Here is a 12,895-nt window from a genome sequence, read left to right on the forward strand (position 1 = left end):
TCATCCTTCTGAATATAAAGTAGTCAAATGGGAGGAGTCCTACTTTGAAGATGAATTGAAGTCAATGTGGCTATAAAATACTGAAAAGGAGAGCGGACTGTGTAATACAAGAAGGTAATGACCTACGAAACATGATGTAAATTCTCGTTCATAAAATTGAATAAGAAGTGATAGAAAAATGCAATTTTGTTTCCAGTATGGTACTAGTTTTCGTATGTAGCAATAAGCTGAAACAAATAGGAAAAACTGCAGCAAAGTAGAGGAAGAGAAATTTGACAGGACATGTTTGGCTCCCAGATAGGATTCTTTATCCCTGCTTTAAAAGACTGATAAAAAATGGTTAGACTTGCTTATGGAGCAAAGGAACGGCAACCCCTTTGCTACCCACATTTTCCCATGACAGTCAACTCAACTGAAAGTTAACATTACAAAAGACCAATTCTAATTTAGTTGATCTATTTTACTAGGCTGACCCCCAATTCTGTAGGACCTTATTGTTTTTTTTTAATTAAAAAGTTTTAGAATACATTTTATCTTTAACAAACAACAAAAAAAAAAAGAAAAAGAAACCCCCCCCCTTATCATTTACATGTTGGGCAGAAATAAATTAATAATATTACTTTTTCCCGTGTACTTTTTCTAATATATAATTTTATATGCATTTTTTTCATAGTGTGTCAGCATACTGTAATGGCTTAAGCGTGTACATTTTTTCCAATATACTTAATGCTATGAATGTTGTTTTCCTATCAGGCATTGTATACATTTTTGTGCATTATATATATGTGTGTGGGTGTGTGGGTATTTATACATGAAGGCATACATACATACATACATACATACATACATACACACATACACACACACACATATTTGCACATAATCAGTATAGTTATCTTTCTAATGGAACAAAATTCTTCATCAACCAGTTATATTTAGTTGTTCCTCTTGAATAAAAGGGTTCAATCGAAGACTTTTTACTCTGGCACTCCCATTTTCCTTATCACTGTAACACTTGAGTAACAAAATAATCTCAAATGTCAATTCCCTAACTTTCCCTCTCCAAAATATACTTTTTGTAACAAAATTACCTGTCCAAAATATAGTTTCTGTAATAAAATTAGCTTCCTCTTATTTATCAATGAAAAACATTGGATCTTTCAACTACAGTAAATCTTCAAATCTCAGACGCTCTAAATTATATAGTGTTGATATAGAAAAAAATTTCCTCATACAAAATACTTCTTTTAGCCATATGCCCTGAAAATCCCTATGGATAATTTGGTTAGAGTTGGGCAGCATGAAAAGACTGTCAATTCAGCTCAATAAATACACAACAATTCCCAAACTGATTATTTTGATAGGAAGTACTCTTTTCTCTCCTTTTCTTTACAAAGGTTAACTGTGAAGGCCAAATTATATAACAGAGAAAAGATTTAGAAATAGCCAGAATACCCTAAAAGACAACCCCCAAACAAAAGTACATTAAAGATTTTATAAAGTGGGATTTTATAAAGAATCCTACAAGGGCCATTGATAGGTGGAAAAAAAATGAAACTCTGATTTTTGTCATTTATAACTCCTTCATAATTTAGCTAGATTGCATCAACAGTTTATTACTTCCCTAAAAAGGACACATTCTGGGGTGGAGAAAATTAATGAAGAAAATAAGAGAAGAAAAAGAGTTTATCATGGCAGTTTGGGCATCTTTTAAAGCTTCTGGTAACTCTTGACCATACAGCTTTTTTAGTGTACGATGTAATATAATGACCATGAGTTTGCCACATCTGACTACTAGAAGGGAATTTCCAAGTGCAATCCTAATATCCGTAGTGGTGCCCCAGTAACTTTTTCCAGAATTTCAATCTATAAATCATCTACACATGGGCCCTGTTGAACAGTCAAACAATTGTTTATAACAGCCGACTTCCTTTAACAACTGCAAGAATGAATCCTTGGAGAAAGTCCTTATAAATGCTGAAGGTCATATCCATCCAAGACAGGTACCCTCACTACCATTTTCTCTTAAAAAGGAAGCAGAGATGAAAAAAGGTGAGAAAATGCTTATTAATTGCTTATCAGATTCTTCCTTGGTTCACATTAAGAATTGCTCCAAAAATTATTTTTCATATGTCTTTGTTTGGTATGTGAAAAATCCATTGCTAGCAAGAGGGTAAGTATGCATCATATTTCAGTTTTAAGTTGCATCTGGAATTATGGATGATACATGCATGCTATTGAACATCTTCCTATTGCTGGTAGTGTTCCATATACTGAAATAGAAATGGTCTCATGAGTATTCCACCAATTCAAAATCCACATATTCTTTACTATATGGATTTGGTTACAAATTATCATAAATGGAGATCTTTTGGGCCTACAAATATATAATCCCATGATAAAATAGGGCTGTAGAAAATCAATCATTCAATCAATTCCAGCAGTAAAATGTTGGAGTTAATGCTTAAATCTGTTCATCAGACTTATGAGAATTGTTCATGAAGACAATTTTTATATGGCAATTATTACTCTGTTTTTGAAACACCAACATAAAAAAGAGAACATCTTTTTTCAGTGACATAAAGCTATGACATCTTCCAAAGAAACCCTAAATAAATATTTTGATAGATAACTGATGGATATAATATTATTTCCAACTGGTAGGGAGATCTGTTGTTTGATTATAAAGTATGAAGATATTTTTTGCAGTTGTTTTATTATTTTTGTCATATCTAAGAGCACAGCTTTAAGTGCTTATACCAGTAACACCTGAGTTCTTTAGTTTAACCTTTGAGTCAAGTAACTCTACATTTAAAAAAAGAAGAAGTCAAGCCAAAAAACCCAGTTTGATTTAGTTTGCAGCCATATTTGATTAAAAATATGTTACATTAATTCAGGGAACTATGCAGCCCGGGAGAGGACACGCAGCTGGTTCCAGGCAGTTATATCGGCTTCTCTGAGTGAGGGTTGCTTCCCCGCCGTCTTGAAAGAGGCGGTGGTGAGGCCTCTCCTCAAGAAGCCTGCCTTGGACCCAGCTGTATTAAACAACTTTCGTCCTGTCTCCAACCTTCGCTTTCTTGCGAAGGTTGTTGAGAGTGTGGTGGCGCATCAGCTCCCTCTGGTCCTGGATGAAGCGGATTATCTAGACCCGTACCAATCGGGTTTCAGGCCCGGGCACAGCACGGAGACGGCATTGGTCGCGCTGGTGAATGATCTCTGGAGGGCTCGGGACAGGGGATATTCCTCTGTTCTAGTCCTATTAGACCTCTCGGCGGCTTTCGATACCATCGACCATGGTATCTTGCTGCGGCGTCTCAGGGGATTGGGAGTGGGAGGCACAGTTTTACAGTGGTTCTCCTCCTATCTCCGGGGACGTTCGCAGTCGGTGTTGGCAGGAGGGCAGAGGTCGACCGCGAGGTCTCTCATTTGTGGAGTTCCTCAGGGGTCGGTCCTCTCGCCTCTCCTGTTCAACATCTACATGAAACCGCTGGGTGAGATCATTCGTGGCTTTGGAGTTGGGTATCATCAGTACGCTGATGATACCCAACTTTTCCTTTCGACCCCAAACCACCCCAGTGATGCCCTCAACGTGATGTCCCGGTGCCTGGAGGCGGTTCGGGTCTGGATGGGGAGGAACAGACTCCAGCTCAACCCCGACAAGACTGAGTGGCTTTGCATACCTTCATCCCGGGTTTATTCGGATGTTCCACCTTTGGCTATGGGGGGTGAACTATTACCCCCCGTAGATAGGGCTCGCAACTTGGGAGTCCTCCTAGATTCACGGCTCACCCTGGAAGACCATATAGGAGCTGTGACTAGGGGGGCCTTCGCCCAGGTTCGCCTGGTGCGCCAGTTGCGGCCCTATCTTAGCCGGGATGATTTGTGCACGGTCACTCATGCGCTCGTGTCCTCTCGTCTAGACTACTGCAACGCTCTCTACATGGGGCTGCCCTTGAGGACCACCCGGAAGCTCCAACTGGTACAGAATGCAGCCGCGAGAGTTGTGTTGGGAGTCTCCCGATACTCCCACGTTACACCGCTGCTCCGTGAGCTGCATTGGTTGCCAGTTGTCTTCCGGGTGAGATTCAAGGTACTGGTAACAGTGTTTAAAGCCCTTCATGGCATGGGGCCGGAGTACCTTAGGGAACATCTGCTGCCGGCATCAAGCTCCCTGCGCCCTGTGCGTTCCCACAGAGAGGGCCTCCTCAGGGTGCCACCGATCAGAGAATGTCGATTGGTGGCCCCCAGGGGGAGATCCTTCTCTGTGGGCGCTCCGGAGCTGTGGAATCAGCTACCGGTAGAGCTCCGGATGGCGCCCGATCTTCGCTCCTTTCGTCGCGATCTCAAGACGTTTCTGTTTGTTCAAGCCGGCCTAGCCTGATGGGGATTGGTGGGGTTTTTAGTCTTGTGTTTTAATTTTAACTTGGTGTTTTAGAACTTGATTCCAACTGTTTTAATATGGGCAATTATTTAATCTTGTTTTAACGTTTGTATTTAGTATTTTATTCTGCCCTGTGAACCGCCCTGAGTCCTCAGGGAGAAGGGCGGTATATAAATATTATTAAATTAAATTAAATTAAAAAACTGGGAAGAGTTTTAGGAACATATGCTGAATAAGTATGTGTGAAGGGGGGAGGAGGAGGAAGAGGAAGAGAAGGGGAATCAAATGAGACAACATTTTAACTCCAACCTGATGTTCTCCCTGTACCTTCTTTCTCCAGATTTCCTACATTTTCTCTCTTTCCTTCTTGTGTTGTTATATTCTTATAGATCACTCACTCCAAAACTTTCCAGAACCTTCTGCTTACTCCATTCTTGCATTTACTTACCCAGAAACTTTCCAGTAATACCATAATTCATCCAGTTATAACCACAGGCTTTTTTACCTACTCAGTCTCCTAGTAAACTAATAAAGGACCTGAAGCAATCTCTTACAGATGCTTCTTCAACATTTCATATTCCTTCATCAAGAATGGGAACCTTCCGACCTGCAGATCTAAATCAGTGCACTATACAAGGCCCTTCTTTCTCCTGCATAGTCTCACTACTTCTTTATCATTAATTTTTCTCTGGTTTAGTCTCAACAATTAGATCAGTACTGTACAAACAACCTTCCATGTAAAATCTGATTAAAGAGATCTTACCCGTTTCCTCAGATTGCAGGTTAGAGTGAGGTTCCTTGAGAAAGAGTTTGCAAAAGCTGTATAAAAGTCCAGAACTTTCAGCAAAGCTTCCCGTTTGATAATGTGCAAATCGCAATATGTTAGGGCCCGTACGTTGGCACACGCATGAGCCAGAGTGGTCTCTTTCCAGAAGATGTCCCCAAAAACATCCCCTTTACCTGGTAAAGCAATGAAAAAAGCAATTAGAAACAAAAGTTTATAGAAAATAAATAAATCAACAATTTAAAATTAGCAATTCAGCTTGCAGCAAGTCATCTAGGGCAGGTGTAGGCTCAGGAATTCTGGGAGTTGAAGTCCACAAGTCATAAAAGAGCCAAGGTTGCCTACCCCTGATCTAGGGTCATCATAGATAAACAAGAAGTGATGTTTCTGGAGAAGGATAGGCATAATGTAAATTAGCTTTGTTCCTTTACCACAAGGAAACTGTGAACAATTTATTTAATAAGTTATTATTTCTATGGACATTCCCATCAAAGCTTACAGGTCCTGAAGCAGTTCTTCAGAATCAAAAGTTTGCATTACTGCAATCAGTGTTTGCTTTTTTTTTTACAAATCACCATCCCTAAATTAATGTTTATGATAGGAAATCTAGGTATTCATCATGACAACAGGTGGTGTTTATGTCTGTGGAATGATATTACAAATCTTGCAAATCCCTGCAATTTAAATAAATGCTTAAGGTATGCCATTGCAAGTTCTACCATTCAGATCAATCTAGCCCAAACTCTCTCTTGCAATAAAACACTTGGTGTAGTACCTGTTTATCTGCTTTTGGGGCATAACCCTTCTTAACACACCAATAAGTTTAAACTTTTTGCTTACTGTGTGTGTGTGTGTGTGTGTGTGTGTGTGTGTGTGTGTGTGTGTGTGTCTGCTTGAATCTGTGTGCACTCCTGGCAACTACCTGCATGATAGTTTTCTTGGAAGTTTTTTGAAATTGGTTCATTGTTGCCCTCTTCTTCCTAGGGCTGAGAGAGTGTGACTGGCCCAAGATCACCCAGCTGGCTTTTGCCCTAAGGTGGGAGCTAGAACTCCTGGTCTCTAGCTGGTATCTTAACCACTGCACCAAACTGGTTCTCAGGGAAACAGCAATAGTTAGTGCCATTGCACTGGCTTTCTGTGTTTGACCACTAGGGGCAATCAATGGAGCAACAGAGACTTTGCATATTTATCTTCTTTGCAAAATACTTACTTTGCATATGCTATTAGCCAGATTGATATTCTCAAGGACTTCATAGCATCCTTCCTCTCCCAGCTCAGCTTTCCTTTCTCTTCCATCTCTGGCCTGTGTGGCTCATATCTGTACCTGACTCATTCACTTTCCAACAGCATGCCCACAGCTTTTAATAAACTTGAGTCAATCAGACTTTTTTATTTCTTAAATAATGATTATCTTTGTTTTTTTCCATATGCACAAGCACAAGCCTCTGGAATAATTTCCTTAAAATGCTATCATCTTACTTCGGTGTTGCTCAACCTTGCCAATTTTAAATGTATAGACATTAGTTACCAAACTGGTTGGTGAATTCTGGTAGTTGAAATCCATACTTTTTAAAGTTACCAAGCTTGAGAAGCATTGTTCTAAGTGTTTCTCTCTGAGTATGCATTCTTTCTGCTGCATTTAGCTATCTCTCATCCAACAATGTTCCTTCCCTAAGACTACAACTGAGAAGCATTGCCTCATTTCTTCCTGAATGCTGTGTGCACCACTGTGTGCTGCTACTCCAATCTGAGATCTTTCAGAGAGAATTTTTCTTCCCAGCTGCCAGAGGGTCACTTGGGAGGTACCAGATGGATGGCAATCTTACACTCTCAGTGGCAGGATGAAAAACAGCCTCAAAAGCATATTTTGGAGCTTCTGAATTATGAAATGAAACAGATTATTTTTCCTTTACTGTAAGAAGAAATATACTGTATGAATGTATACCACTTATTTGTAACATTTTCTTAATTTGGCAGATGTTTGGAGCTATAACTGACCACTATACTTCCTGACTGATAACTACCTTCTCAAATGTATTGAGGTCAGCTTGTTTGAAAAAGTCTGAAAGGAAGTAATATAAGTATGTATTTGTGTGTGTGTGTGTGTGTACATATATATGTTGGGAAAAATAGTCGAACACCAGGATAAACATAAACCAACTGTTTAATAAACTTAGCTTTTGTCGGCTAACTGCTGACATTGTCAGAGTGAAATGTCAGAGGTTTGGGAGTTTGTTTATGAGACTGGTATGTTTTTGCGCTCTGCTCATTGAGAGAGTTACTGGTCTACCTGCTCTGATTAGCTCCATCTATTGGAACCATGACAACCAGTTTGATTGGAGCAACATGAAAATCATCGGCCATGCTACCACCCACCACACCCATGAGTTCACTGAAGCCTGGCACTCAACAAGCAATTCCATCAATAGATACATTGACCTACAACCAGCCTATGAACCACTCAGAATGCAAATCAACCACACAGCCAACCAGAGAGCACCAACGCTCAACCAACCCACACAAGCCCCCCCAACCACTTCACCTCCCAATGGCCCTCACCTCAGGTAACCCTCCCAATCACAAGACCCATCACAAGACTCTCACTTGACATACCCACACATGACCCATCACAAGACCTACTGACTACACAAAGCCCTTATAAACAGAAGAACACTGACATCCCTTAAACTCTGCTAATTATGTTGCCTAGCCTGGTAATGAAAAGTTTGGAAACCAACTCACATGGCTGGAAAAAGAACCTTCACCTTCACTTCATGGTGATTTGCTTAATGACCTTAGTCAGAACTGCTGGAACTTCTAAGTCAGGTGCATTTGCATGATTTTTTTTAAAATTTTACAACCACATTGCTTAGCAACAGAGTTGCCAGTCCCAAATGCAGTCAGTAAGTGAAGGCTATCGGTACTAGTTGGTACATCATTAAGGACTAAGAAAACTAACTGGCACTTTTGTCTACACTAGAGTTCTGTCAGGTACTAGGTTTCATACTTTTATGATCCTTTTGAAGATGCATGAGAATATTGGTCATAGAAAATAAATAATTATGAGACTGTCAGAAAAACCCAGACAGATTTCATTTCATTTCACTCAATGGTTCTATTAAAAATAACTATAATCCCAAATGCTGCCAATTGGTCAGCTGCAAAATAGAATCTACTTAATCATTTTTAATTAGAAGCCTACCAAAATGAAATTATGAGTTCATGTTTCTACACAAGAAAAAAGATCCATCATGCTGCAAGAATAATAAAATAGTCACTTGTGTCAGGGTTTTCTAAACACTGAAGGAGAAATTATCAAAGAGACCATTATCTACTGAAGCTTTTTTGGAAGAACTGGGATTCGAGTAAATTAGTTACATGGGATTTTTAGTGCAAGAAAATAACTTCAGAGGTTCCATGGTGTGTTCCTCTTGTCAAAAACTGGCTCTTGTTATTGCTCTCCAAAGCTAGGTTGTTTTAAAGCTTTCTGCCATTCAAAGAAACAATAACTTCTGCTTTCAAAAAAGAAGACAAATCCAATGAAATTCTCACATACAGAATGTGTTCTGTCAGTAAATTTAATTAGAAAATGTTCGTTTGTGTCCTGCCGTTCATTGTATACTCAATTCCCTAGTACTCTGCAGCTTCTCTGGCTTCCCAGGAGAGGATATCATGAAGGAATGTCTCTGATTATTCTTTTATTGTTATTTATTATTATTTTTGCTATCCATGCTACGGGGGAAAGTCCAACCAATAGGATATTATTGGAAAAGTATTTCTTCCTCAGGGTCAAATTTGGAGAAATTATGCACCCAATTTCTCTGCCCAGAAATATGATGGTTTCCAAATGAAATCAATATTTAGCTTTAACTCCTAAAACAGTTCCCCATAACTTCATGAAATGGAATGTGGCTTTCCATGAATATCGCTTTGGGCCAAGGATACTACTTTACTTTACTTTACTTTTATTAAATTTGTATACCGCCCTTCTCCCGAAGGACTCAGGGCGGTTAACAGGGCATATATAAATAACAATACAAAAATTAAAAAGGAATTAAACAAATGCCCAATTAAAAATTACAATAGCAATAAAAGACCCATTAAAAATCCTAACGTTCCCCATCAGGCCAGACCAGATAATTCAAATAAGTGGGTCTTCAGACCGCGCCGGAAGGAGCGAAGGTCCGGTGCCATCCGGAGCTCAACCGGCAGTTGGTTCCATAGCGCCGGAGCGCCCACAGAGAAGGCCCTCCCCCTGGGGGCCACCAGTCGACATTCCCTGAGCGGAGGCACCCTGAGGAGGCCCTCTCTGTGGGCATGTACTGGGCGGAGGGGAGTTGACGCCGGCAGCAGGTGGTCCTAGAGGTACCCCGGACCCATGCCATGTAAGGACTTAAAGATCATAACCAAAACCTTGAACCTCATACTCAGAACATACTATATGTTCTCAACTCCTTTCTTTCTCCATGTTTGTTAGCAGTTCCCAGACCTGACCATCTCTCTGTTTCCCCTTTCTTCTTTTTAGAGGGTATTGTGGTGAAAGTGTAGAAGTAAGAGCAGATGCAGAGAAGGGAAGTGGAACAAGGAGAATGAAGGTCCCCTGTCTCTCTGGTTTCTTTTCTCCAGCATGTTTCCTTTTCCTTTCTAGTCATTTTTTCTACTTGCTGGGGAGGAGAAAAACAAACAGAAGAGTATGTGGATGAAAGCCTTATTTTTTCTCTCTCTTGAACTAAAGGTGTACTTCTAAACTGGTCCTACCAATCCAGTAATTCCAGTGTTTGCTCAATCTGGGCCACTTTAATTTCAATTTCCAATTTCAATTTCCAGAATTTAATTCTCATGCTGGCTAGATAATTCCGGCATCTTAAAGTTTCCAAGATTGAGGAACACTGTACTAAACACTCAACTCAATTCTTAGTATTCTGAGTGTGGGTCAGTGCAAACCTATCTCAAACCTTACTTCTAAATTCTGCCTGATTGAGACAGCCATTCATTCAATGAATGAATGAGTCTCTGGCTATACTACAGATACTATCTCAAATGCTGTAAAATAGGTGGGAAGATGCTACGACAATGAATATCACTTTCTCTGTTGTCTGCCTATCTCATTCCACCAGCCTGCTTATATTTTATCTGCTAAATGAAATAGAGTATAACAAAGAACTACCACACTGTATTCTTACACAACTGAATCCTGCCCAGAAGTCACATTAAAACAAATTAAAATAAAGTACTGTAATACACTTGATATAATTAATGTATTTAATAATTTCCCCTTCTGTTACAATTCAGCAGCAACTTTATAGAGGCTCTTGAGACTGCACAAAAGCCTTTAGCAGAAAAGGGTCACATCCCCAGGTCCAGAAAATGTGCTAGAGGCACAGACACTGCTTTGCTCTAGTCCCCAAAAAGAACTAAAAAAGAACTAAAAGGATGGACTAAAGCATACTTGGGATATTAACTTTTAAGGCTGCATCTGAATCCTCCTGTTTTTCAAAAGAGTCCCAACCAATAGACCAAGGGTAATTTAATAAGCCATGAGAAATGTATTATCAGCACTTTAATGTATTGCTTACCAGGATGAGGGTAGGTGGGAGGATGTGAGTCATGCTGATCTGCTCTGCAGAGGCTCATCTCTTTGACCTGTCATGGTGGTGCTTCTGATCGGCTCTATTGGACACTACATTTTGATAATAGTGATTTCTGCCACTTAGTTGTGGGATTCAGATATGTGAACAACTGGTTCTCTGTGTGGATGCTGCTTTTGGAAGTCCATTCTGGGCCTGGGCAACAAAAAATTAGCTACCGGTTCTGCTGAAGTGGTTCGAACTGGCTGAATCCCACCACTGTGCCACTCCACTTCAACAACGGAAAGTGAGTGTCACTTCTTTTCATGGCTTCTCTTTTCAGCCAAGCTTCAACAATCTGCACAACATTGCATGTAGAAGGGACTCCTCCAGGGAAAAGAGAGCTTTAGGCTCTTATGAAAACTTGAAAATCAGCCCACAAGAAGGCATTGGCTAATTGGTTTCATATTATTGCCACATATACACAAAAATGATATGGATGTGTCAATTTAGCCACTGGGAGTTGAAAGAGACTTGTTTGATTTAATTTTTCAAGCATTTTTATCTACATTTTCATGTATAACAAATAGCAAATAAAAAGATGAGGTGTAGAATAAATTATATAGATTATAGTGAGTATAGTGGGATTCTATGGGTTGATAAAAATGAAAGGTTTTTTTTCCTGGTGTTGAAAAGATTGTAAAACCGTAATTAAGAACAAGAGTGTTAAAAAATGGAGGTACTATTGCTGAGAAAGCTCGTTTGTTGTAGTTGAGTAACATATTGCTCAATTTAGGAAGCAACTGTGAGAAATACCTTGGGAGAAAAAAATTGAAGCATAGGCAGATTCGTATGTTGTTATTATAAACTAAAGGTTTTAGAAAGTGATATCAGGAGCTCATGATAAATCCCATTTAAATATATATCACATCCTTTTAAAAAATATATCACAGCTCTATTGTTATAGCACTTCCCGAGTGATATACCACCATTAGTATATTTTAGATTCTTCTAAGTGCAGTCCATAACAAGTGTTGACAAACATACTATTTTGTTTAAAGTATAATTTGCATGTTTGTATTAAGATAAACATACGATTCATGTAAAATAGAACAGATTTTAGTGTTCTCTTTTATGCACATTACCGTTTTCACATATTTCTATCAGGTAAAGATATAAAAAAATATATACCAGGGGTCCCAACCCCTAGACCACAGGAGTGGTGGGAAAGCATGCATGTGTACCTCCACTTGTGCAAGTGGTGGGCGAGCATGCACATGAAGCTCCACTGTGTGTGTGGTGGATGGTGTGCCCACTGCTTGTGCAAATGGAGCTGCATGTGTGTGCATGCACTCATCCACCGCACACAGGGAACCATTCTCTTTCAGCAAAGCCAGAAAGGTTGGGGAACCCTGATATATAAAGATGTATCTAGCATGGCCTTCAATTTGCCAGTATATTGCACAATGCCATAGAGGTTCAAGAACAGAATGGTGGCAGTCCACAAGACTGAATGTTTGCTGTTGACATTCAGTCATACCTCTGAAATTGTCTTTAATGCCCAAAATATGAAAGAAGGAAGATAGTTTTGTCTCCCCTCCCCTGATTTAGCTAAAAGTCAAATGTTGTGGGACTATTACATGCTACTTGGTTCACTAGATCCTACTGATCAAGCAATGCCTTCAAAGTAACTTTCATAAAATTGCATCAAAGAACACTCTGTCAAAGTCTAGCAGTAGAAACAGGTCTGCTTCCTGTTGTCAACATCCTTATATCTTTCCACAGTTTTTTTTTAAAGAAAAGTAACATGGCAGAGGGAGTAGACTCTCAACCATAGCACATAATGAGATTATAAATCTGATATAATCTGTTTGAATTTGCCTGAACTTTTTATTTGGGTCGTGCAGCTACCTCTTGTAATACAATTTATAGGAGAACTCTGGATGGATATTTCAGAATGGATTTAATAGCTTTACTAAGAAGGACATGAGCTATTGGGAATAACATAATTCCACTAATGATTTTTAGATAACAACATGGCAGAAAGTAAATGTTTGCCCTGCTGAGTTTGCTGCTAATAGCATGCTTTATGTGTTGCTTTAAAATTTTATTTATTATTTGTTTATTTATTCATTTATTTATTACCACAGCATTATAAAACTT

General features: G+C 39.3%; 1 protein-coding gene across 1 annotated transcript in view; it reads right to left on the reverse strand.

The window, feature by feature from the left end:
• Positions 1-12,895, reverse strand: part of KCNH5 (potassium voltage-gated channel subfamily H member 5) — a gene marked incomplete at both ends in the record, with an annotated part of 213,547 nt that overhangs the window by 16,050 nt on the left and 184,602 nt on the right. The window contains one exon of the mRNA XM_081312791.1: positions 5,145-5,341. Within this exon, the coding sequence (XP_081168917.1) occupies positions 5,145-5,341 (197 nt within the window). The remainder of the gene's footprint in view (positions 1-5,144; positions 5,342-12,895) is intronic.

The sequence above is a fragment of the Vipera berus genome (assembly GCF_964194415.1).
Source record: "Vipera berus genome assembly, chromosome: 1".
Classification (NCBI taxonomy): domain Eukaryota; kingdom Metazoa; phylum Chordata; class Lepidosauria; order Squamata; family Viperidae; genus Vipera; species Vipera berus.